Source organism: Cuculus canorus, chromosome 9 (assembly GCF_017976375.1).
Source record: "Cuculus canorus isolate bCucCan1 chromosome 9, bCucCan1.pri, whole genome shotgun sequence".
NCBI classification, from domain to species: Eukaryota; Metazoa; Chordata; class Aves; order Cuculiformes; family Cuculidae; genus Cuculus; species Cuculus canorus.
The window spans coordinates 4238732-4264991 of NC_071409.1; the positions used below are offsets into that span (position 1 = coordinate 4238732).

At 39.6% G+C, this 26260-nt stretch overlaps 2 protein-coding genes across 3 annotated transcripts in view; one reads left to right on the forward strand and one right to left on the reverse strand.

The window, feature by feature from the left end:
• CLSTN2 (calsyntenin 2) overlaps window positions 1-26260 on the forward strand; it is a 558864-nt gene that overhangs the window by 61049 nt on the left and 471555 nt on the right. The gene's annotated exons all lie outside the window — the stretch shown is intronic.
• Window positions 513-24357, reverse strand: NMNAT3 (nicotinamide nucleotide adenylyltransferase 3). Its single transcript, XM_054073865.1, has 5 exons — window positions 24244-24357; window positions 15269-15404; window positions 8168-8351; window positions 3933-4042; window positions 513-1613 (listed from the first exon to the last, which is right to left on the reverse strand). The coding sequence occupies exons 2-5, from the start codon at window positions 15375-15377 to the stop codon at window positions 1204-1206; spliced, it is 813 nt and encodes a 270-aa protein (XP_053929840.1). The 5' UTR covers window positions 15378-15404; window positions 24244-24357; the 3' UTR covers window positions 513-1203.

The window sequence follows — 26260 nt, forward strand, 5'->3', positions numbered from 1 at the left end:
ATTTTTCACACCACTCTGAAAAAAAGTCTTTTAAATAGCTTTAGTTTAGCATATTAGCCAAAGCTATACAAGTGCTTATCTTGCGTGTTTTTTTGAGGAAAACCCTTCTTCCTTGAATAAGTCCCAGCTACTTTATGCCATCTTTTCTGAAAACCATCATATGGAATATTTCAGTGAAAGCAATTTGTGTCTGGCATCACTTAGTTCCACAAGCTCCTTAATTCTAGAAAACCACCAGTGGAAGCTGTTTGGTTAAGTCAAGGTTCAGAAAGGGCCAGTTAGGTGGAAACGTATATGAAGCAGCAGTGGTTAAACCTGTATATTGATCGATGCTACATCACCACTGAAAGCATGTTTTCAATTAATTTAAGCAACACTGAAACAGAGAAGTGTGCATCAGCAGAATAGGCAACTGACATAGAGCAGAATGGATTCTTCTGGGTAAACCCAATAGAGTTTAAATACCAAGACAGCCTCTCAGCTATTTTCACTTATTTTCCAATGTCTCTTTTCAAATGGCACGGCTGAAGTTCCTCTTGGGTACGTCGTCTACTCCAGGGCTGTGGCAATTGCTTATTTTTACACAAGACTCTGGATCAGAGAAGAAAAGAAACCCACTGTAAATCTGGGGTGAGGACTGTCTGTCATCTGTGAATCTAGAGGCTTAAAAGTGACATGAATGGCGCATGCATTTCTGAGTGCTTGCATCAAAGAAAGATTTATTTCCATCTCTTGTCCAAACTGTCAAAACACAAGAAGTTATTCAGGTCCTAAAACATGAAAGTTTAGCAGTAATATATATTTAAATATATATAAAGAAAAGTTATAGCTTGTTTTATTTTGCTGCTTCAGAAAAGTAAGGCATCTTCATGCTAAATCTGTCTGTAGGATTACAGAATTACAATTCAGAAAAGTACTATGTTTGTCGCACGAGTATGACTGGAGATTAATAGTTATTGTTAAGATCTTATTTCTTTTTTTTTTTTTCCCCGACAAGGAAGCTGCTCTTTACATACATTAAGCCAAGCAGTTGAGCATCCCGATTTGCTCAAGCACTACTGCACACAAACCCATGAATTCAAAACTCCACATGAGTGCACGAATTTCAGACTGATGCACTTTCCCCTCCTTAACAAGAAACAACTTTCTCAAGAGCTTTACATGAAACAACGGCAGGTCTGGCCAGTTCCCGCACTGCAGACATCAGTCATTGAGTGGTTTTACTGCTGTGTTGTGCAGCTTGAGAGGCTGAAGCAAGTCACCTTCATTCTTCCGCTCACTCTCTTCTGTGTAGATGTTATGATGTGCAATGTAGGATATAACAGAATCTGGTATGAGATATTTTACACTTAATCCTCTGCACAAGGCATAGCGTATCTGGGTTGCACTGATTTCATTCTGAATCCATTCTTTCACCAGGAAGATGTTGTGCTGAAATTTAGTTAAGAGGTCTGATTCATTGATGTACTGAGCGGGATCAGAGCCAGCACGGCTAATACAGACCAAACCAAACTTTTCCACTATTTCTTTGATGTGTTCTTCCTTCCAGAGATTTGGTGTTTTAAATGACTGTAGAAAATCAGCCCCGCAGAGCAGCTTTAGTTCGAGTGGAACTGGAAAGTCAAGAGGAAATGAGAAATTTTTATAGTTGCTCTGTTTTGGAAGAAATTTCTTCTTAAAATTGGTTTGAACCAGCAAACGTTTAAATGAGCAGAATATTATACAGATAGTATTTTCTCTTGTGGCCCTGGCATTTTTGTTCTAGTACAAAGAGATCTAAAGCCAAATTTGCTGTACCTTGAATAATGACCAAGAGCGATACTTCACTAGTGCAATTTTGTTTGGTTTGCTCTCTGTTTCTTACCTGCTGCCCACTGCCTGAACCCCAGTACAGAACTCTTTCCTTAAAGCCCATTCTACAGCAGTCACTGTTACACCATCTGAGCATTCTACAAACATTGACTAGGTATTTTCACAGCCTTGCATTAATGTGAAGTGAAGGGGAGGATGGAAGCATTGTCTCCATTTTACATTTGTTAGCATGTCTGCAAGTCTTATACAAACACCTTAAAGCCACGATTAGAAAAATAAGAAACATAGAGCGATTATGCCTGAAAAGTATATCTTAAGTGCCTAAAGACACACTCGGTTTTGCGGAGGTTTAGTATATGCCATTGAGTTAACTACAGCAAGCGTTTCTTCTTACACCCCTCACTATGTATCTTCCGACCCCTACAATAAGGCAGGCAGGGGTCAACAGAGTCATTCATGTGAGGTAACTGAGAGACTTGAAGTGCAGGGGATTCAATTAAAAATGAAATTAAGACAATCAACCACCTCTTGTAAGTAGGAGAATTAATACTGCATGTGAAATTATACTTTGTGAATCAAGGAGGGACTGGCAAGCCTCTGGATGCTGAAAATCAGAGAAAAAGAACTCTGTAGTCTTACAGGTTTTGTCTTTGTCCTGAATGACTCACACCAATAAACTATTCTATTAAAACTGCAATCATTTGTCTATACCTGTCCTCAGTAAACCTTTTTATTTGCACTATATATTAAAGTGACTCATTATTTCACATGAAACAGAATGATGAGGCTCAGCACCATGCAAAGAAGTTTTAAAGCTTAGTAGGCGTAAGTCCCCATGCTCCACGCCATACCGTGCTAGTGACCAAAGAAAGTGGGGAGGAAACATCCCGTTCCTTCTTGGTGGGCCAGATGTTTAACACAGTCGAATCCATGTCACTGCCCGCTCAGCCAAAGCACCAAAGGCAGAAAAAGTCAGCAACTGCAGGATGCTAGCCTTCCTCTGTTCACACTAACAGATCGGGTTTTGTGGATAGCTCTCAGAATACATTAAAAACAGTAAATAGATATATATCTCCAGTCACTATGCACTAGACCGAGAAACCCATTTCTTGCCCAACTTCCTCCTCACCCAGTTTTTGCTATGCCTTTTCTTTTTCACCTTAGAGGAAACCTGTGGTGATGACTGATGAATTCGAAACAGGGAAAGTTTATTGGGAAAGACTAGTTTTAACATTTGTTTTCTTGGCCACTTCTAAATAAAATGCTATAGAGCTTGCAATAACTACATAATATAATAGCCAAAAGAATTTTCTGTAATGGAAAATATAAATAGTCTTTACTGCTTTCACAATGATTTTCCTTAGTGTGGCAACGTGGAATAATCTGACTCGTCACTTGCAAACAACCATTAACCCCATCAGACACAAGATTCCACTGCAGTCCAAGTGCCTTGAGACTTTTTTTCCTCTACCATCTATAAATTTACAACAATTCATCTTTTGGAAACTTTTGTGTAATCATGAACAACTTGAATGCATTATTCATATCCAAGAAGTGCTGCAAAGCCACAGGAAGAATGGAATGTATCAAAAATCTAGCAGCAGCAAAGCAAATGGTAGCACTAAGGGATATGATAAAATAGGAAACCCAAACCTGACAGTGTTTCCAGAACCTGCTGTAGTTCTAATGTCAATAGAAGATTTTCTGTTCAGAAATGCAGTAAATGCCATTGTGTCACCATTGCTGGCGTGGTACCCATATCATTCATTCACTGTCTAATACTAGAATTAGAATTCTAAGTAGTCCTTATACTTTTTGATAGTTTTTATTCATATATTCCATGCTTTGCAAAACCAGCAGGGCCACAGCGTACATCTTTGACATAGCTAAAGAGCTGCTTATGAAACCAAGAATTAATACAACTCCCAAATACATCTCCTGCCTCTGTGTGAGTTACTACAAACTGCACCAGCAGTCATGCTGGCATTTGGCATTGCTATTTTTTTTCGGCATGTAGCTCCGATCCTCAGAATTTACCTGCTATGTTCAACTTTTTCATCAGTTAGCCGAGTCTGGTTTTAATGCTAAACAAAGGGTCATGTTTACAGTTATGAACCAACCTGAGTGCTGGTAAGAAGGGGAATCCTCTGTAGATCTTTCTGTGGGCCATTTGTTTTTCATGAATTCCTTCTTGGACTGGAGCAATCCGAGTGATTCGTTGTAATAGTGCCTGCATTTAAAATAAAGGCTTCTGTGTGAGGTAATCCTCTCAGAGATGCACAAAGCGATTACCTGGCACTTTCAGACTCAAGAACACAGTCTGCTTTTATGCACTTTGGATTTGAATACAATTTGTTAAGAATTTTGCATATTCATTCTACCATGAGATTAGGATCAATGCAGTTAACATTGTGCAGAATTCACAAGTGATCTGCGTAATGGCATTCGGGTTTTCAATTCCTTCTTGAAATTCTGCCATTATGGCAATTTTTGGCGGCAATTTTTCATTTAAAACATTGTGGAGGTTTTTACTTGAAAGAGGATTAAAATCACACTTCAGCCACTAGATCAAATATTTTTGATTAAATAAAAATACACCTCATGATGAAGTTTCTATAATATAATGTGTGCTCAGTTTTCAGGAGGAGTCATTGTTGTTCTTTATCATCCTTTTCTCCATAAAAAGATGTTCCCAAAGTTTCACTTTGTGTTTTTCCCTTTAATTTTAATTAAAGAATCACAATCCAGAGAAACTCAAAATATACAATTTGCATAAGACTTTTGACATCTACTGTGCTTCTAATTTTACTGAGTTCAGATCCATGAAGGCAGGCAAGGATCCTTTGGTCAGTTTGTCCAGGTTTCCATCATTTTATTCTTTTTTTGCCCCACTGCAGTACTGGTACAGTTACCTCATGGCAGTGGCCCCTTCTTTGACCATCAGGGCAAGTCCCAATCTGAGATCCAAACACCCGATTTCCCTTCCTTCCAAAGCAGCATGGCCATGCCTGTTCAGAGCAGTCCTTGAGTTGCACCAGCTTGAGCCGTGCTCAGGCACTCCTGGGATCAGCACGAGCCAAAATAGTTGCAGGAAACAAGCTCCTGGTTAACCAGGACAGGCAGACACCGACCAAAGCCAATGTCCCATCTCTGTCTAGTTCATCTACAGCCACAGTGACCACCAGGTCTCACACAGCTGTACCAAAGCAAAGATTGAGTTATAAGGTACAGTTCAAAGTCAAAACATGTACAAAGCCGTTGATAAAACTTTGAAACATGTGATGTGAGTAATGAATTTATAGTTTAGTGATTTAAATGTACACTCTTCAAATTGTGCAAAAACTTTTAGCCACAGGAATACATTGCATAAGTGTCAAGAACATACACGAGGCAGGCTGCACAACTCTCCAGTAATTTCTGATGCTCGGCCGTTGGCTAAAAAAGGTACAGAGCTAGGAGGCGAGGAACATTTGGTAGCAGGCAGCAGTAGCTTGGCCCAAGCCTTCCTACATTTCTATTTTTAATCCTGCCTTCTTGTAAACAGGCTGATGCTATGTATAGTCAAGCACACTGGCTTTGTATTGTGGACTGACATTCCTGGGCCATGATTCAAAAATAAGACCTCTTGGCTAAGAGCTCACTGCAGGACTAACGTTACAGTACTGCAAAATCTGCACTGCCAAAAGGTCACAGTTCCAGCGCTGGGAAGGAAGGGCTGCACTGTTGTAAAGCTACGTCAAATGGGACAAACCAATCTGTCAGTTTATCAAGCATGTATTGAACTGTTCATGAAGCTGCGGGTAGCTGTGTCATTAAATAGCAAGCACAATTCAACAAAAGTTGGGTAAGATAGATCTTTGCCAGTTTAAATTCATTCATAGTACATCTGCATCACATTCAAAGCTACATTACGAGAGGAATGAATGTAGTTCTTTGGTTACTGACAATGCTATTTGCTTGTCTACGAAGAATATTCAGGAACAGCAGCTAAGTGGGAAACAGCTCTATTATGTTTCCTCCTCCTCTCTAAAAAAAGCCTTGGACTAGTCTCCAAAATTTCTATACTCAGTTAAGGTAATAGCAACTAATAGCACAGGCACAAGTGGGGTAGGAGATTTGCTGCCTAAAATCTTTTATGTTCAAACTACTTGGGAGCTTCTGCAAAACTCACAGATTTTGATGAAATATGACATTTTCACCACACTCAGGTGAAACAAGTACCATAGGAAAAGGCCATTCTTGCGTCTCAGGACACAGTGTTCTACTGCAGTTAAGCGTACACTCCAGAATACTGATAGGAGGAGACATTTAGGATCAATGTTTCTTTGCCTTCGCTTTGCATTCGCAAAATCTTTTTCTATTGGTACTAAAGTTTCCTACATGAAGGAGCTTACAGTGAAGGCAGAAATTAGTTTTTGGTGTTTCAACCAGGGAAGAATCTGCAGATTAACCTTCACCACTTGTGAAGAAATGCAACTTCACGATAAACCATTGCCTGTTTATACTTGGCAATAAGAATCTTTATATAAGAATCTAAAGCCCTAAGGCCAACTCTGCTTTTAACGTCCATGCGTGACAGTTAAAATATAATGTTAAGCCAAAATACTTACATGTACTATTTTTTCATCAGGATGCTGCTTCCCCATTTGAGGGACAGGGTTCAGCATTAGATTATGGCACTGATTCAGCTCGTTAATATAGGTCATCATTTGGGAAAAATAAGATTAAGCTCATTCCTCTCCCTCTCAGGCATTCATTTTAACATTCTGTGAAGTTATTTAGAAAGCTAGAGGTTCGCCTTCTGGGCAGACAGGAAATTTGGCTGTTCATATCACATCAATACTATTTTCCCTGAGCAGAAAAATCATACATACAGGTTTTATTTACTGTACCTCTTATCCTCAAGGGCTCTGAAGTGGATTTACAATTTACAAACCCGATCTTGCAAGCAGCACTTACTTCAGTTGGAGCTGTGCAAGGTCAAAGCCTTTGTAAGTAGAATCACCTGATCTGCAAGATTTATGGCTGCTTCTCTGGGGGAAACCAGTTTTACTAAACTGAAATTTAGGAGAAAAATCCTATACCCAACCTACGCTACAGAACAGACCTTTTGGTGATTTCTCACACCGGAGCAATACAATTGTGATTAGAGAAAGGAACAAAGACAGTTTCTGCAAAGACAGAGGAGTTTTGCCTAGTCTTCCTTCCACCCCAGTCCAATTCTGCTGGCTGGAGGGAAGGGGCACAAGAAACCACTTGATGTCTATGTTCACTCAGCAAAGCAAATAAAAGCAGAACTCAAAAGCCCCATATTTTTTCTGTAAGCACGTCGGGTATTTTTACATGTTCTCTTGTTACATAACAGATCTACTTCTCTATTTCTTTCACACAGAGCTGTAAGAGCTTTCCGGACAGTTGTTGGAAGGAATGTTTTAGAGCCTTCAGCAACACGACTGTTTCCAGTTAGAAAGGCACATAGAAAATGTGGATAGAAATGAAGAATCACTGATAGTTCTTAGAGGACACTTGCTTTCTTGAAAAATATCCATGAAGCCTGTCACTTTAACAATGTCTTCTAACTTCTGTAGCATCTATGTTTCCAAAAAGTGGCTTGCACAAGAAGTTTGTGTTTTCATCCCTTGCCCCATAACGTATTTATTACCAAAACAAACCATATGCCAAAAAGGCACATTTCAGTGTCCTTATATCAAATTAACAGGTTGTGGACAAATTGTTTTACTTTCCCTTCCAGCACAAACCCACAGCAAACTCAGTGATTTTGTGGAAAACATCAGCAGTTATGGGGCTGGGTTAACTTGCCTCTAGAGTTAATAACAAACATTTTCAAGTCAGTGTGAATAGATAAACCTGCAGGCATAATAATGCCAACATAGCTAATCTGGAATAGAAATGGTCCCAAAGAACAGGGTTTTTTGTAAACTCTCTCGCTTTCCAATTATGATCTCTATGTTACCTGCTTACAGGCTTCAAAATGAAAGCAATAAAATGAGAGCAAAAAACTGCTGCAGAGCTCTTTCAGTGACTCCAATCTGCAAGCCATGGTTTTGGCAGAGTCTCTCTGCATGTATTGCCCAGGCCTGGGGAAAGCCCATCTGCTTTGTGCCAGGAATGGAAAGGCTTGAGAGAGGCAGTACTGACTACGCAGCCTTTCTGAAGGGAAGGGATTGGAATTTTCACTGCCCACAGGTACAATACTTTGTGGCATCGTCTGCTATGACATAAACAGACATGTTCTGCTTTGCTTGGGTGTTTTACAGGAGCGAGTTCTGTGCCTGGCAGATTTTCAGCAATCGGTAACTTCATAAAGAAAGGAAGGGGTGGAAAAAGTAATTACCTTAATACTTTTACTGTCTCTGTCCACGTCTCCTGCTCACTCTCCCATGGATCAACTCGTATCCAGTCAGATGTCTCCAGGGCTAGTTTAGCCATTGCTACCCGGTGTCTTGCCGAAACCAAGCCTTTCTTTCCATAGGCATCATTAACAGGAGACATTATGCCTTCAATCACCTGGTACCTTCCTTTTGAAGGAGAAGAGAAGAGAAGAGAAGAGAAGAGAAGAGAAGAGAAGAGAAGAGAAGAGAAGAGAAGAGAAGAGAAGAGAAGAGAAGAGAAGAGAAGAGAAGAGAAGAGAAGAGAAGAGAAGAGAAGAGAAGAGAAGAGAAGAGAAGAGAAGAGAAGAGAAGAGAAGAGAGAAAAATAAATAATCTTCACAGAATCTTAAAAATTTAGGGTGGACAGGACCTTAGGGTCTCATTTAGTTTGACCTCTTCAAAGCGTTGTTAGCTTCAAACTTATGAGAGGCTATGAACAACTTGATCTAGGTGTTACTTTTAATACAGAAACAGGAATTAAAACATTAAAAAGCAGCCTTCTTGTTCCTCTGTGAGCTGCTTACAATTGTTATCAATGTTTGTGCTATTACATGACTCAAAAGGAAGGCTGGATGAACATATAATTTTCAAGTAAATAGAGATGTTCATAATTTACAATGAAAACTATTAAGACTGCTAGACATAATTAAGTTTTATATTCCAATAAGTAAATCTTTTTTATAGCCAGAGTGATGGATGACTTAACTGACCACTGCTTTGTTATTAAGCATCCAGTGCTTGTTATTCATCACAATCATTGTGCCTTTCCACTGTGTTAGGGCAGGAATTATAGCACGTTCCTGCAGCTATGATTAACGTGATTCAGACAAATAGAAGATTCAAGAACAAAGATGGGGCTAATGGAGTCTAAAATGAGACTTGGGGCACTATGGTCCAAACAACAGCTTAGCAGCCATTAAAGGCCCTTTCTGTCTGGCTGATCGTATCAATTAAATTTTAAAATATGCCCATATTCTTGTACTCCTGCAACAATTGAATCATTAACACAACAAGATTTTTGTTAGACTTTGCAGTTCTGGCCTCAATCAGGAAATAAAAATGTAGCTCTCTTTAAAAGTCAACAGGGAAATAAAGCATGGACATGAGCTGCATCCCTGAGGAAACAGAGAGGAGAGAAACGGTGTCTCATATAGACAGAAACAGAAGCAAAATGATTTCTAATTTAACACATGCGTTTTAAATAACTATGATAAATATGATACTCCAGGGAATATCTTCTTTCTTTCTTTCTTCTAATTGTTTCAACAAAGAAACTTAGAGGATGCAGGAAGTTCTCTCTGCTGCTTTGTAATGACAAAGATACTCCTGGACTCTCAATTTCTGATACTGGCATATAACAATTTAATATTCTAAAATGACAATTTAGTAACTTCTCATTTATTTGGACGTAATAGGGTAAAATTTTCAAAAGAACTCATGTGAATTGGACTTTAAAATAGCATTAAAATTCAGCGAGATTTACAGGCCTATCTCCTGTTAAAATGTCGGTCCAAGCTATCTTCTTTTTTAAAGCATTCTCATTATAGGCAAAATGTTCAACAGAGCGAGACAAGATTTTCCAGAAACATCAATGATACGCATATAATTAAGTCCATCTCTTGACCTGAAATTGGAAATATTTTCACTTGACCTTTGAACAACAATTACTCTCTGGTACTTTGATAATATACAATACAAATCCTCATTTAAAGAGAAAGAAATTACAGTTTGGATTCATTAATGCTATCCTTACTAAAAACTTTTTCTTGCACAATAAATTTATTTTCCACATTGCAGTTCCTTTCTCTTTAGTTCCTACGGACATAAATTGTTCCCTTACATTTTAAATTACTACATTAAATATAAAAATTAAGATCATGCTGCCAAGAGTGTTTGCAACTCTGCCACATCTTCATGAGTTGTAAAGATTTCAGTCTCTAGTCTGGCCTAGAACTGCATAAACTGGATAAGAGCTTCTGATGCCATATCAACTTGTTCCAAAGCAGAAATGAAACCAGCTGAAGGAGAAAAATCAAGGTTGATAACATTTAATGTACTGAAAGTCCAAAACAATAAAATATTTGAGATGATTCACAACAACTGAGCAATCCAGCATCATGCAAATATGATGGACATGAGAACCTCCCACCTAAAATACAAGCTTTAGCACTCACAATACAGGAGAATAATTTATTACTAAATAACCTGTGTCCACTTTAGTAATTTAAAAGTTCACCTATTCAAATATGCCCTTCAATTTTGGCAGGCATGCAAAGAGGAAATCATTAAATTCTGCCACCTTGGGTATTTAATATTTCCACTGCAATTCTTTTCTCTGTCCCATAATTTATTACAGGTATTTTCAAACGTTCCTCAATCTGGAATTATCTTCCAATTCTGCTCCTATTTGTTTTCAGAATGAAGTATGTTATTATTGCTTGTCCAAAGTACATGTAAAAACCCTCCAGGCCCTTCAGTGGCTTTGTTTTTCAAAATAGGCCTATCAAAAGCAGCAAAACCAATTCCTTTTCTTTGATTTTATGCTATCTAAGAAATGCTTGGGACAACTGGTTAGAAATCTAAATAAATGTCCCTCAGACAAATTATTGTGAAGGAAAACAGGTATTTACTACTCTATTATAAAGGTCACTGTAAATGGTCACTAACACAAATGGTAATGTTGAATTAGTTCATTAATACTAAAGCAAATTTATCAAATCCCAATTTTATATAAATTTCTATGTGTACTTGGTGGGGGGGCTCTTAAAGACGTGCAAAAATCGGAGTGAAAGAAGTACCTAGATAGACATAAATCATATCCATCTGGATGGATGAACTGCAGGGCCTGAAGATGCAGATTTGCTTCTGTGGTCAGACCAAGCCACTCAAATACACTGCGGCTTCAGCAACTCTCCTCCAACAGCTGAGTAACTGAGCACATACACTGATCAGTCCTCAAATAAATGCCGAATATTCTCCCCACACCACTTCTATAATAAACATTTTGTATCGAGACCTCAAAATGCAACTTCGCTTCTGCAGAGGTCACTGGATTTGGTCAAAAAGAAGGAAAGGCAATTTCCTGACAGCTATGAAAATGAGTATTTCCTGCAGAAAGGAAGGATAAAACTACTATCTTAAGAGTAACAATGTGAATAGTAAAGTATTGTAGCTCTACTCATAGGGCACCTGATTCTGAAATGCTCTCATCCAAGCTGACTTTTGCCATGTGATGTGGCGGGGAAGCAATGGTTCTCTGCAGAGATGCTACGAAAACAGGTGACTGGGGTTCCAAAGTCAAATCAGAGAATCATATATGACGTAATTGAAGTACCACTGCAAGCAAGGGACACCCAGCTTGTATTCCCCTGGGGACAACAAAACTTGTCAAACAGAAGACACCTACACTTCTTCCATTTAGAAAAGCATTCCATAAATTCAGAAGAAGGTTAGGATTTAGGCTGTGTGCAATGCCAACGCTATTCAGGGAAATGAGTTTGAAGTAACAGAAGTGTTTTATTTAGGGATGTGGTATATCTTGAGATGTGTTAAGACTTATGATTTGATGCTTTGATTTGCACCTGTGCAAAGGCACGCTAGAGCTTTAATTCATTCTGAATGGTAAGCCACATATGCATCCCTTTTTGTGCATCTTTCAAGGGTAGAGCCCAATACAATTAACCAAGTACTGTTCTATTTAAACAAATGCTGCTGTGAATCTTATAATGAAACCAAACATTCAAAGATTTGTTTCCTTTTCAGTTTAAGGTCAGTTAATTTTAACTAATGTCTGCCAATATTTATTGTATATGCCATGAGTAACTACTGCTAATCTGATTCTATTCCAATCATGTATCTGTACTGCTAGACGTAGTACTAGAACAGTGGGATCAGCTTGAGGGTTTATGTTTACAAATTCTGGTTATCAGAATTGTCGCAGGAAAACACACTGAAGTTTGTGCATTTATGCTGCCTTGCTGCTGTTACAATCTGTTCCTATCCTTTTCTTGAAAATATCAATCCATTTTAATTGGATGTGGCCCTTCAACAACAAAATTCTAAATTCCCAAGACTCGTTAATGACTAATTAGTCCTTGGACTTCCCAGCTCTGCTTCCCAGTGCTGCATCTGGCACAACCAAGTGACATTTTTCCCAAGTTTTCATGAGATAGTAACTAATTTTCCTTCACCCTTCACTTGCATCTGTCTTGTCACAGACAGAAACATCTTGTCTTTCCGATGCCCTTGTCTTTCCCTTTTGGTTTTACCTGGAAACTTGGTGATCTAAGCATCCTCCCCTGGGAAACCTAGGGAACAAGGTTTTAAAAATCTGGCATGAATTGATTCTAGTACTATTTCTTCAGATTTCATGGTGAAATGACAAATAGAGTCAAGGAAATAAAAGTGTCTGGAATTGGTTGTTAATAGAATGGACAGGCGTTTGCCACGGTCAGTGCAAGTTTCAAGAAGCAGTTTTAAAATAAGGGATTGAATCTTAGAAAATTCTATCTATGTGTGGATGTGAAAGAGTCAAATTCACAGCAGCCGAGGTGAATGTCAGATAAAGAGAATCATTAGATGTATTCAGTCACATGTAGCTATGTCTGTTGTATTTAAAAGGTGGCATGACAAGATTTGTCAACTGGTATTAACAGAAAAAGGATGAATCACTTGACACGTGGCAATGAAACTGCCGATACTACTTAAAGTAAATCTCAGTAAAATTCCCTACTTAATATAGGGATGTATGAAAAATAAGATTAGACAGCATTTGAAACTGAAGTGATGTGCAAAAAGCTGGCAGACAGAATTACTGGAGATGTCAGTCAGGATGCACATCAGGGACAGTCATGTCATTCATAAGCGTAAAATCTGACTGCGAAGCCAACTTCGGCCAAGCTATTGCACAACTCGCCACTTCTGCCCGATTTGTGAGTGAGCAGAAACACTAAAGTGTCTCCAAAAGCAATTCATAGCCTGGGGAACATAGTCCCTTGTGCTAGTTAATTCTCTGCTCACACTAGTTGCTTTTTCAGGCATTCAGTTAGCTCGGAATTTCATTGTTCTCACTGAGGATGATATCAATATGAATATGGCAAACTGCTACCTCACTACAAGCAAGCTTTAGTCACGTGTAACCACTGTTCTCCAGCCCCACTATCAGCTCCCAGTCTGCAGCTAGTGCTTCTTCCCAGGAAATAAGCTCCAGTTTCTCCCCTCTTCTCCCTCCCTGAGTAACCACAGAAGCAGCAACAGGACTAAAAACATCAGAGACTGACCAATTAATTCCCTGGATGGGAATGGTTCTGCCATAAAATAAGCATCCAGAACTGATGATTTTTACAGCATGTTGCCAGCCCCTTCTGCCTGAGAAACTGTTCTTCACCATAGCGAGAAAGATCATATACCAGATTTGTATGCATCCATAGATATAAACACATATATCTACATTTATAGTTAGTTCAAATAAAGCTACCTCTGCTTAGGATGGATACAGCTTCCACAAGTTCATTGAGGATTCTTGCTTTGCAGACATCCTGGGTTATGTATTCATACCATGCAATGCCAACACTGTAGGTGACACGCAGACACACAGGACGTACCCTTCTTTAATGCATGAAGTACTTAGACAAGTCATTCTCCACACATTAAACTAAGAAGTCAAAAGGCAACTCACATCCTGTCCAGAATTAAGCACTGATGTTAGAGCGCTGCAATGTAATTCACAACTTTCATCTCAGCCTTTCAACATTTCATTTTTAATATGATTTTCATTTAATATGATAGAGTTGTGAACTGCTCTGAGTGAGGGGTGGAGTCTCTTTACATAGACCCTGGAACAGACCAGAGAATGAACTGTAATTCTGACAGAACCGTAATTCAGTGCTCAGTTCAACCCTTCTTTCAAGGTAAAGAAATAAAATTACCGGACAATAACATATAACAAAATTACCAATTGGTCTTACATTTCCTTTCTACTCCGGCACACCTGAGCAGCAGAAGCAGTTATAAAATTACTATGAGAAAAGCCAATTCAAATCCCTTTTTAACCCTTTATTTCTAGTCCTGTGAGAACAACAAAATCATTTTACAGTTCTAGGACAACAGAGATTTATAGAGGCAGCCAAAAGCCAGTTGTGTAATTCTTCCCTAGAAAGGTTGCAGTATTCTCACAGTATATGGTGAGTTTGTAGCTGCTGCTTTTACTGCACAATGGTATCAGCGGGCTGCCAGATTCTCTCAGCCCCTGCCAAATATGACAGCCAAATTCCTTTTGTTTTCTCTTTGTGTTCTTATTGAACCACCTCCCTAAAGAACCTCTCTGGCAGGTTCCAATAAACTAGAATCCCCTTCCAACGTTTTCTAGAAACCTGTGTACTTTAGCTGCCAGATGGAAGGAAAAAAAGGTAAAATCAGAGCCTTAGCAAGTAAATGGTTGATTAAGCTTCGAGTTCAGTAGCTTTTCTGATTCTTACCTAAGTTCCTGATATTACCTACCTTTATTCTTTGTTGCTGGAACTTTCTAGCCTGCTGACATTTAGCTTTTCTGATCTCCTATCTGAGGAAATTATTTTGCTAGGGGAGATAACTTGTACCTTTTAGTGAAGACGAATGAATAATTAACATTTCATCTTTTCTCCAGTTTCACACTGCTGTCAAAACTGCTAACTCTAACACTTCTTCATATTAAAACACAACGTATCATAAAGCATGAAATTTGAACATAAATGTTCCTCCTCGGTTTCAAAATTGTTAAGCGTACTTTTCCACAAGGCTCAGCCTCTTCCATGAGTATGATTCTAAAACGGCTGAGAAAACTTCCAGTTTATTTGCATGAACACTCATTACAATACTTGTTTATGTACTGAATCAAAGGAAAAGGTAATGCTAGACTTTCTATATTGAACATGCCACAAAAGCCTCATATTGAACAAGCAATAAAGAACATTAACATTAAGTCAACTGTAAAGTGAAAGCCTATCTAGAGCAAGTGTTAAAAATCTTTCTCCCTTTTTATAGTAAACCACTGTGTGTGTGTGTGATCCTAACAACCCCTTACTGACCTGTTTGGTGCAGGTGATCTCTAGCCAGCTCAAATAAACGCATATGCATGTTTGTGATGGGGTTAAAGGAGCCACAGGCGACAAGAATGAGAGGAATCTTGCTCTTCATTCTGACATCAAAACATTAAAACTCCACCTAAAGAAAAAAATATATTATTAAAATAAAAGACAACCTTGACAAAGAGCCGTGTGCCATTGCTCCACCAACTAAAGGAGCATTGTTTTCCAGACTGTGCCTTCCTGGAGCACTAGGAAAGTATGGGATCAGTCCTTTGTATCATCACAGCATATGGGAAGTGCTAGCTCAGAAACATGACTTCTTTGATATTAATCAGCAGAGCATCAACGTATTCTGTTTCCCCACATGCAGAGATGGCTGGAAAGTATTTCTAGAATTTCTTGCTGTTGTTATTATTAAAAATGCTTGGATTTTTTACATTTTATAGATTTTTAACCTCCTTTCATCAGAAACCAAGGTTTTGTTCTGTCGTTCTATCAACAGCTCTTGAATAACTCTGGGACCTGTAGGCCTGCCACAAAAGCATGTTTTCTTTTTTTTCCTAAATAAGTTCTCCCAAAGGGCCTTTTAACATATGGCAAAGCCCCACACGCAGCAGAGGAGGGCAGGCCGCGGCCGGTGGCAAGCAGCTGGCACACACTTCTAGCCAGGTACTCAGCAATTCTCTGTATAGTTGTTGCATGGCAGAGCAAGAGGTGGTGGATCAGCGACAGGGAACAGCAAGGAGAAGAAGCTATAGCTGCTACAGGAAAATGCTGGGGAGATTAACAAGTTATGAACAAGGGGAATGGGTGGGGAGAAACGTTGTTAGGAGCCCAGCAGGTGCATTAGCAAACAATCCTTCTATAATGCAGTTAAAATGTCAATCAGCTCAGTACAAATGCATTGGAGATGAGTTAAGGTTAGTTGCTGTGCTTGGAGCTACTTATTAGTACAGCTGGTTTTACAACTGATCCAGAACAGATCTGGCACAAGAAAAACAATTGTGTTCTATGTACATATCTGAATATGTGAATCTGATATTTAGATGAGGCTCTCTTCCTTTCCTAGGATTTCATATCCTTACAGTGCTTGCACCCATATATCACACAGACACTGTTGTCTTCCCCCCCCCCCCCCCCCCCCCTCCCCGGCCTCCACCAATCTCCAAGTCTTCCTGCAGAAGCCAGTCTTGGCTTAACAGACTGAATCTGGTACGGATTCTGTGCTCTGTCTAGCCAAATCCTATTCTCCATCTGCCACGTACCAAAGCACTGCAGCTCACAGCCTACCTCTCACTGTTCCAAGTCCTTAAACTTCCTTATTTTTTTTTCCCTTTTCTTACTTGGAAAAAATTAACAATAACAGTTAAATCGTTGATAAGCTCATGTTTTATAGCTGCCAGCTGTCATTCACAGAGGATTTATAACCCCGAAGACTAGGACTGCACCACCTAACAGCATTCAGTGCACCTAGCAACAAGTTCTAATATTTTCAATTCTGACACGTTGGCGGTTTGCCAACTTTTTATAGCGCAAATTCTTTGATGCCTTCATGCTTTTTGTACCTTGACCATCTACGTGAATATACAGATTGAGATTCTTTCATAATGCTTTCATTTTGCCTTACTCATTTCTCCTATCTCCCATCATACTATGGGAGAGAAACTGGGGCAGAAAAGACTCGCTGGTTGTAGAGGCATTGAAAGTTAGCAACAATATGGTGGTCTACAATTGTAGAGCTGTAGGAAGCACATTTCATGGTCCATGCAAACTTTACAAGTTCTTTATTCAGCAAAATCAAACTCAAAGTGTTCTTTTGTTCTATATCAGCAATTCTGTAAATCTATCTTCATTGTATGGGAAAAGGTTTTTTTGCTTTGAAACAGACAGCAAAACATGAGTGTCTGTGATAAATTGAAAAAGAAATCATTGCTAGAACATGTAAGTGTTCTCCTAGAGTCCAAATTTTTGTTAGATAAATTCCATTGCCACAGATTAGCCAGTGCTGATCTCTCAATGATAAATTAATACCAGAGTAACAATTTCCTAGAACTAGAAGCTTTTTATAGTAACAACTCCAATGTGGTTGCTCAGCACTCAGCCGTGCAAACGGCCTTATTCAATTGCCAAGCAGTTTAAGTCAGCACCTCACTAACACACAGGTTCAGAAGGAAAACCACAGCCATTCTTCCCTTTCACATGTACCAATAGCAGCTCCAGCTCTTACATATGCTCCCTGATGGCTCTGATAACCTCTCTTGTGTTCTGATCAAGCGTAGTTTACATTTCCTTTGCTCTTCTTTTTGTTTCCACCTTAAAAGTTATAAACCAAATTATTTTTCTTTTAAGAGGCTTTTAATTCTGTAGCCTTCTCTGTTTCTCACCTGAGACAGATTTGTTGGATGGTCTGATTGCAGCTCTTACTTATTTAAACCTCAGAGACTCTAGGAAATGCCTTCAATCTGCAGTTTTAAATGATAACCACACATACTGCTAATCCTGAATACTTCAATTGTCTCTCTTGCAGAATGGCCCACAGACCAAGAAGGCATTAGTTTCTGCATTGATTTACATTTGCACCTATTAGTTGTTATATGTTTGTAAAAAATCATTCAAGTGTAACATAAATAATGTACTTTGTTAGATAAATAATCTGTGATTAATTTGTTCCCTAGCAATTGTTCCTACTTAATGCATATTCCATTAACGGCATCCCATAAAACATGAGTGTTTTGTCCTGTTGCTGCTCCCGAGTCCAGCTAAAATATAACGTACTTTAGGAAGATGTTGCGCATGGATAATTCGACTGTTAATCCAGTCTTGTTGCAAGGCTGCAAAAAGTAATTCAACTAAATCAAACATGCCTCTAGACCTCCACCAAGAATCGAGAATTAAAAATGCTTGATGCACGTAGATCGGGAGGGGAAGGCAGGACAGAACATGACATCTAAGAAGAGGGCTGCAACCAAGAAAGCAAAGTGTCTCTGTGGGATCTCCTTGGTACCGAGGTTTGAGGAGTACTGCAGTGTAACGAGGTTATCAATCAGCACGTCTAGAATTCAGGTGCTTATCTCTATGCTTCCATTTCCATAACCATGAAATCAGAACTCACACTTAACTATCTCAGGGTCTGGATCTGGCTTCACTCATACCTTAACTGAAGTGACCAGACCTGTCATGTCTTCTTCTCCCTAATTCTCCCTATTACATCCATGACAAACTACTGCCTTTACGTATAAGCTACATACATGCAAGCACTCCATAATCATTAAATGATCATCTCAAGATTCTGCTGAGAGTGATTAATTGTAGAAAGTAATCACTTTTGTACTTACAATCACTCTTGCATAAGAATGTCCTACCTACCTAGGAACAGAGAGGAAAAGAAAAATCTAATAATATTTATATACTATATATAATATTAGATTATATATATTATATAATACATACTATTTATATAATTTTTTTTTTGAAGACGTTCCAATACTGTTATCACCCCTGTTTTAATAAACTTACTACATGCATTACAAGGAGCAACAAGTTGTTATGCATGTGCAATTTAAGGACCTTTTCTCTTCTGCTCAACAGTGTTGTGTACCTTCCCAGTACATCGAGACTTCGGTTCAGCACAGGCTCCAGAGACGGAATGCAACCAAATATTCCAAGAACAGGTGCTTTGTTTCACATCATTTTCTCAGCATTCTGTTATTGAGTTTCTAAAGCAGTATTGTTAACAAATCAAATTTGTTATATATGTGTGTACCTCAGAGGATCAAATCAAATTCAAAGCACCTGAAATCCCACTAGAAAAAAAACCCAACAACCTAACTATATTTCAGAGTTCTACAGAAAATGCTTACAGTGTGTTAGTGAGAAAAGTTTGTTAAAGCAAGAGACACAGATGCCAGGTTAAGCTGTGAAAGCATTTTTTGATTGATGTGACTAGTATTTATAATATTGCCTATGACATCGCTGCAGCAAGATCACACCTTCTACTTCCAACTAGTTTCAAAGCATTTGACAGAACTGTTGGGAATTTGTCAGTTAGAGTTGCTCTTACCAAGCAGCATTAATAAGATCTGTATGTTTACTTTAAAAGCACTATAATTAATTTACCTTTAAAAAATTAATGCTGCCTTTAAAAAGAAACAACCACATTTGATTTTTGCATGAAGAAAAGTCAGTAAACTCTGCAAATACATCTTCCGTTAGTTCAGCTTTCTGCTTGATGTGTCTGACACTGCCTTTTGCTGTAGCTCTAATCAGTAAAAGATAGCACATCTTCTATCATCTTCGCTACCTGTCTTCGATATCCATAAATAATGGAAGCAAGAGAAAGAACAGCTCTGAGCAGAGACTGTAAAGGTTCGCTGCTCTGGGACATTACAGGTATGGTTTTAATGACAAAAGAGGTGTTACAGAGTGTTCCCATCTCATGCAATAACTGTGTGTGCCTCCTTCTGGTGATCACTTCCACGTGTGTGCGCTCTGCCCTGGGCACACGTACCAACAGCCTTGGCCAAGCAGGTGGCTTCTTATAAACGCCAGCTCCCTTACACACGAGTGAGAAAGCTTTCAGCAACACGGTACATCATGTGGCCGTGCATGTGAGGGCAGATACCTTCAAACGAGGAGGCCACACTTGGGCTAAATAAAAAAAGGTCACATAATGGAAAAAAAACATAATATTCATTAGCAAACTCCTGCAAGTTCTCTTTCTTTTGCCTATATTCCTACAATATGCCAATAATAGATGACGTTACAGATGACCACAGCTAAGTTCTGCTGAAAGGCAGTAATTGGAGCCATATCTGATTAATTATCAGAAGCACACTGGAGTGCTGAGCAGTGCAGTCCGACTCATGAGCTGTTAAATTAGTGAACTGGAGGACAAGACACCGATACATGCACGCTAAGTGGCACACTCACCCTTGAGGTAAAATTTCTGCAGAGAGCAGGAATAAACTGAATCCTAGCATAGGATAAAAAGTGTTATCTCCTCCCATTAGGGTGAATCTTGACTATTTTAGATGCAATTTAGATTTGAACAAGTTCAAAGCTGCCCAAATCCATTATTTCACTGGGCCACATCATTACCTCATACAAATCCATGTAGCTGCACTGAGCCCAGCTGAGTTACCCCAGGCGGCATTAAGGATGTTATGGTGCAAGACACATTTTCAAAGTTGGCAAACAAAGTACATTTTAGTAGCTGACCCAAATCATAGCAAACCACAGCACACAAACATCCTTTAAAGTATGACTGGATGACAGTTTTTTTCATGCTGTTACTAATGGGACTCACTGCCATAAGAAAAGTTACTCCAGGCAGTGAGTTCCCAGCACATGCTGTCACTGACACCAATCCTCCACAACTGACAAATATTTACCTGTCTATCCCCACCTTCCACTTTAATAATGAAGATAACATAAATATCGAAAAAATGAGAGATGTGTAATCTAAGGTGATATTTTATTTGCTCATCACAAAGTTACTCACCCCAGTCAAGAAGAATTTTACAAGCTGCACATAAATATTATACACAGCCTAATACGACACTCTAATCCTCTAAAATAGCTTTTTCAGGGCCACATGATGGATCATATTATTGTTAAATTCCAGCGACTCAGGCGCACTTCATTTCTTTGACTTTCACTGGAAAGCCAAGCGTATGATAGGATACATGATTTTCGATCAAATCCAGCTTATCAGAAATACAAAGTTGCCCCTTCCAATCCCCACACTAGAAATCTTATCAGAAAATGCAAGTCTCATTGCAGTTTCTAAATCAGCTTCAAAGAACCCCCAAACCTAATCACCTCCAAGCTCACTGCAGCCTCCACTAGAGCAGCAGCTCATACAGCCTTGTAAAAGTCATCATGTAAAATTTTCACATGGATCTGTGAAAATGGCCCAAAGCACAACAATGCACAGGGTTCTTTTTCTGAAGACAGAAGATTGGCATAAGGTTGGGTACTTGATACTTTTTCTTCAGTGTTGTCCAGGCACAATTTTTCCCAGCAAACGGCAGTGACCAAAAACCTACCCAGGACCAAGTGACCTTGCAGAAAACTGCAGTATCTGTGGCCCAGTGGCAGTATCTGAGTGCCTCAGTGGCTGACAGAGAAGACAGCCTCAGCAGAATTGTTTCTTCCGCTCCCGAGATTAGAATCCTTCACATCACAGTGAAGTATGATGCTTTACTCTTGCAGTTTCTTTATTTCAGGCTATAGCCCTTTGAAATTCCATTTCACAGCTAAGCCAACAAAACCCCTTCACCAGTTATATCTCTGAAATCGACTTAAACATGATTTAAGCTTGTTTGGTCCTTTTAATGATTTTTTTCTTCCCAAAAAAAACCCCCAAAAACTGGCTGGCTTGAAAAAGCAGCAAACTAGTGAAACCCCTAAAAGTGCAACTGCAGAGCACTCAGATGCAAAATAATCATCAATAGCAACCACAGGGTAACACAGGATTTCCAGAACATCCAGCAAGACCAAATTTAAAACATCAGCATCTATGACCCCCCCTGCTTACTTTTCTGTTTCAAAAGAGGGATAACAATTTGCCATCTACTGTGTTAGGAGCAATCAAGTCCTCACGCTGTCTGCGTAGCTAGGAAAGAACACCTCACTGGCTCTATAGCTACATGGAGGAGGTCTTCCAACAAAGTAAAGAATGCAAATAAATTGAAAAACTTGACTAAGAAGGCTATCATTCTGTATTTCAAGGTTTACCTGACTGCCTCCTGGAAGCGAGAAGGAATTATTCTGCAATACATAGTACTACTCAGTTCATTAGGTGCACATCATTTTCCTCTGAAACTTCACCTATTAGTTACTGCCAGAGGCAACAACCCAACTCAACAGCTGAGGTTAATAATGAATATATAAAGCTGCTGTTTGAATCAACATGCTCTCCTGCGCCGATTCAGCAGCATCCAGGTGTACAGCATACTTGACAGTGAGAAGGCTATTTGCAATTAAATTTTTATGCCATCAAAATGAAAAGCATTATGTGCATTTCTTACTCCAGTGCATGAATTTGCCTGGTAACACTGAGGATTTGCATAGCAATGAGACAGCATAAGTAAATGGCTCCTAGGCTCAAGAGTTCACATTGCTTGTTATCTTTATATTTTAATTAAATGATCAATTTAGAATTTCTACTTGCTTCATCTTTTTGACCAAAGAACTCAAGGAAATTATACAAACCTGTATGTGTTCTGCCTCTTGTCCAAAATGTTTAGCTTACTCTTTAAGAATATCTCATCTGTACAGAGATTTCTGTCTATCCAAAGAAAATGAATTGAGCACCTGAAACAACTATAATGAAATTAGGACCCAATTACAGCTGCAATCACACTACAACTATTACCCTAAATGCTTATAAGTTCTTATAATTGAAATAATCAGTAATAACCATACAGTTATACCACCTTCAGAACTATTGACTGCATTCCCTGTTTTTCTGTGGCAGACAAAAAGCCAACAAAATGCTGAGCATCATGATTAAAGGTGCTGAGCCCGTCACACAGGGAATTGTTTCAGCACTAAATAAACCCAGATGGACCTATGGCTTTACCATTACGAATTCAAACGTCAAGAGATGGGAACTACCGTCATTCAAGAGAGGCAGAAAACCCCCTGGTACTGTTTGGTTTGGAGAGGGGGAGCTTGAGGGAGGGACGGTACAGCTGGGTTTTACAAGCTGATGAAGCACCAGATGAACTGAATGCAAAGCTTCTCTGTGCAGTATTAGATCTGGGGGTGGCAGACAGCAAAAGCAACACAGATTTTACAGCAGGTAAAAGTGAGGACACATGCAGGTATGGGGTCCTGTGGGAAGCAGCTGTGGCCAGGTGAGCTTCCCCAGAACACATCTCCTCTCCCTGTTGCTGGAGACAGATTGCTGCACTGCATGGGCCATTAGTCCTACACAGTATGGCATTTCTCGTGGTTTTGAAGAACTCCATTGCACTTTATAAGCCGCATGGCTAAGTTTTTAGTTTCTTTGTGTTATTGTTAAAAAAATAGTGTGTGGTGAGCAAAGGGGCTTCTGCAGTGGTTTTGAGTGGTGCATTGCACTAAGCCAGCAGCGTGGGCAGTGGAAAATGTAGCGTGAATTTGGGTCCTGAGATTCTGGCAGCTCTCCTTCAGGGATAGCATCCTGCGAGGCACCAGGCAGACAGTGGGGGTACAGCTTCACCCAGCCGATACAGTCTGCTACGCCACATGCAGCAGGAGCTACTTATACATTTCACAAATGAAGACCTTATAAATCATTACGGCAATGAAATTTGATTTATTTCATTAAGTCATTTTAAAAGGCAGGCTGTCAAAAGCTCCCCTTTGACAGGAATGTCACCTCCCGTGTCGTCAGAGCCCCCTCAGACATCTCTGGGCTCCTCTGAGGACTTTTAGATCATCTGACACTAATTAGCTCTTAATCGCTAAGCTAAATTGTAAAATTCACCTTTCTGAAGTTAAAGGCAGGAAGTTAATTTGTTGCTGGAATTGTACAATATAATGAGACTTCAGCAGCCAATAACAATGCCTGGAAAGTGAACCACTCACACATATTGTATGGCTACGGAGCTGACAGAAAACAAACTCCAGGGAGCATTTCTGAGCCCAAACAGCTACTGCACACGGGGGAAACCACCCCACACACTGAAGCAGAGGAGAAAGAGAAGTTACGCAGCCAGCCAGACTGAAAAGAAGTGACATAAATCTTCCCGTCTTCTGCAGCTCTGGCTGGGGAAAAGGGAAAACAAAGCAACCAACAGCGTTAACTTTCTGTTTTAGCTGCATGTAGCTGCCCCGTTGCTGTGTTTATCAGGTGTTTGACAGAGAAGCGGGGCAGAGTTCCGTCACGGAGTGCAAACCCGTTTGACCCCACATCCTGCTGCCTCCCCAGAAGCCCCCTCTGCGTCCCCTCTGCCTTCCCCAGGCTCAGCCCTGCCCTCCCTTACCGTGCGGGGCAGCGGGGCTTGGCGGCCTCTGTGCACCGCAGGGCCCCTTTGGCACTTGGGGCTGCCAGCTGGGCGCTGCTCCACGGCTCTGCTGGCAGGGCTGAGAGGTCTCTTGGCAGCCAAAGAGTTTCGGAGTTCTTGTGGCTCTCTTCAAGGGCTTGGAGTAACAAGCTCAGCTCTCTCTGACCAACAGCCACGGAGAGGCACCTTCTCCATCGGTCACCAAACATCTTGCAGAATACACTGGTATCAAATGTGTGTTAAATAGATCCTGGCAAAAAGTGAAGTCGGGGGAGTTTTAAATCATCGGCTTATTCCCTTTAATCCTTAGGCATGTAAAATCCAGGTTCTTGAGATGTCAGAACATCCCCACTTAGTTTGAGAATCTGCCCCAAACCTCCTGATTTTCATAATGTTAAAGGGAAGCACAACTATTCCAGTGTGGTAAAAAGTAAACGGGATCCTGGACTGTTTTTAAGCTTTCCTATGTGAAATGCACACACAAACAACAAAACCTGGCTGGTGCATAGAGGGCGTGAGCTCCTTCAGCCCTCTGGCTGGCCCAATGGAATGGATGACCAAGGAGTGGCTTCAGCATTTGGGTCTTTGGCTTGTGAGTGGGAGCAGGGTGTGTACTTTATAGGCAGAACTTTAGAAAGCCTGAAGTCATTAATTAGACTCCCAAGACAAGGCATAAGCTTGAATACAAAAATACAGATAAGTATCTAAAATATCCTGTCTTATGCTTTTATGCATTTATAAATGTTGTTCGAGGTCTTTCTCCCTAATGCTAAATTTCTGACCCGAGCAGATGATCCCTGGTGCTCACACTTTTGGGTGATAAAAGCGGCAGTGTGAGCAGTGCTGAAATTGTTGTTTGCCCCTGTGTGGCTGTGTGTTTCTCCATCGCATTTCCTTGCTTTTCTTTGGTCCTAACCTGTTCCCAAGAAGTTTCATTTTAGAATTCAACTTATAATTTAGGATAGTGCAGAAATATTGTTAGTGGTGGATTGTTTATATTGTTTAATACAGGAAAAATGTTGGACAAAGAGTACACAATTTCTGGTGTATTAAGCAGTCTAGACTCTAGGTGCTCAGGCTTCAAAATCCTTTGGAATATATAAAGATGAAAAGAGAGGTAGGCAGGTTAGGATTAACTAATGTGTATGTACAAATAATCTTTCTTATCAAGGGATCCACAACATTGCAGAAACAATAATTTCCCTCAACTCCCTTTGAGGGAGAAAAGTCCATTTTAAAAAACTTTATGCAGATGACATCCTAGTTCACAGTGGATCATTTATTTTTGCTGGCCAGGCTTACTGAACATATAAAGCTTATTCTGAAAAGGAGTAGCTAGACTTAAAACCTCCTCTTTGTAGATTTTGAGCTACTGTTATGTGTTTTGAGACAAAATAAGATTCGCTATAAAAGGAAATGTTGTGCTTCATTTAGAAAAAAAGAAACTCAATGCAAAGATTGTCTTGTACATCAAGCTTGAAAACCAAGGGTGACCACGTGAATTAACACAAATTAATATGGCTCCACAGATGATGGCTAAGAATCTGTCCATTATTTTTGTTGTAAATTGAATCATAGTTGTAGTAATAAGCATTTCTTGCTTGTCTACCTTAAACATAAGCTTTCCATTTCAAATTAGAGGTTTTAAGAAAATGATAAATAGAATGCTTTGTGAACTAAGTTGTATCTAGAATAATTTGCTGATGGTAGACAAATAGAGCAGTAAGTGTGATCCTAAACTGTGCTACCCAGTGAGGCCTCTTGAAGTGGATGAAATTGCAAGTTGTGCTTGAAGTGAAGATGTGAAAGAGGTGGTATGAGAAGAGATGAGTGTCAGACAACAAAGTGCACAAGAGCTGAGGCAATACTGCAAAGGAAGAAAAAAAGGCCACGGAAAGTTCCAGGATGATTATGAAAGAGGAACTATTTGAAAACTGTCTTCCAGCAGTTAAATGAAGACAAATTTACCACTACTAAATCATGTAACGTTCTGACG

Coding starts and splice junctions, on each gene's coding strand:
- NMNAT3 (XM_054073865.1), bottom strand. CDS start 15,377: ATGAAGAGCAAGATTCCTCTCATTCTTGTCGCCTGTGGCTCCTTTAAC. Junction 8,352..15,268: donor AGATCACCTGCACCAAACAG/GTCAGTAAGGGG, acceptor CTCCTTCAAAAG/GAAGGTACCAGGTGATTGAA. Junction 1,614..3,932: donor CCCTTCTTACCAGCACTCAG/GTTGGTTCATAA, acceptor TTGACTTTCCAG/TTCCACTCGAACTAAAGCTG.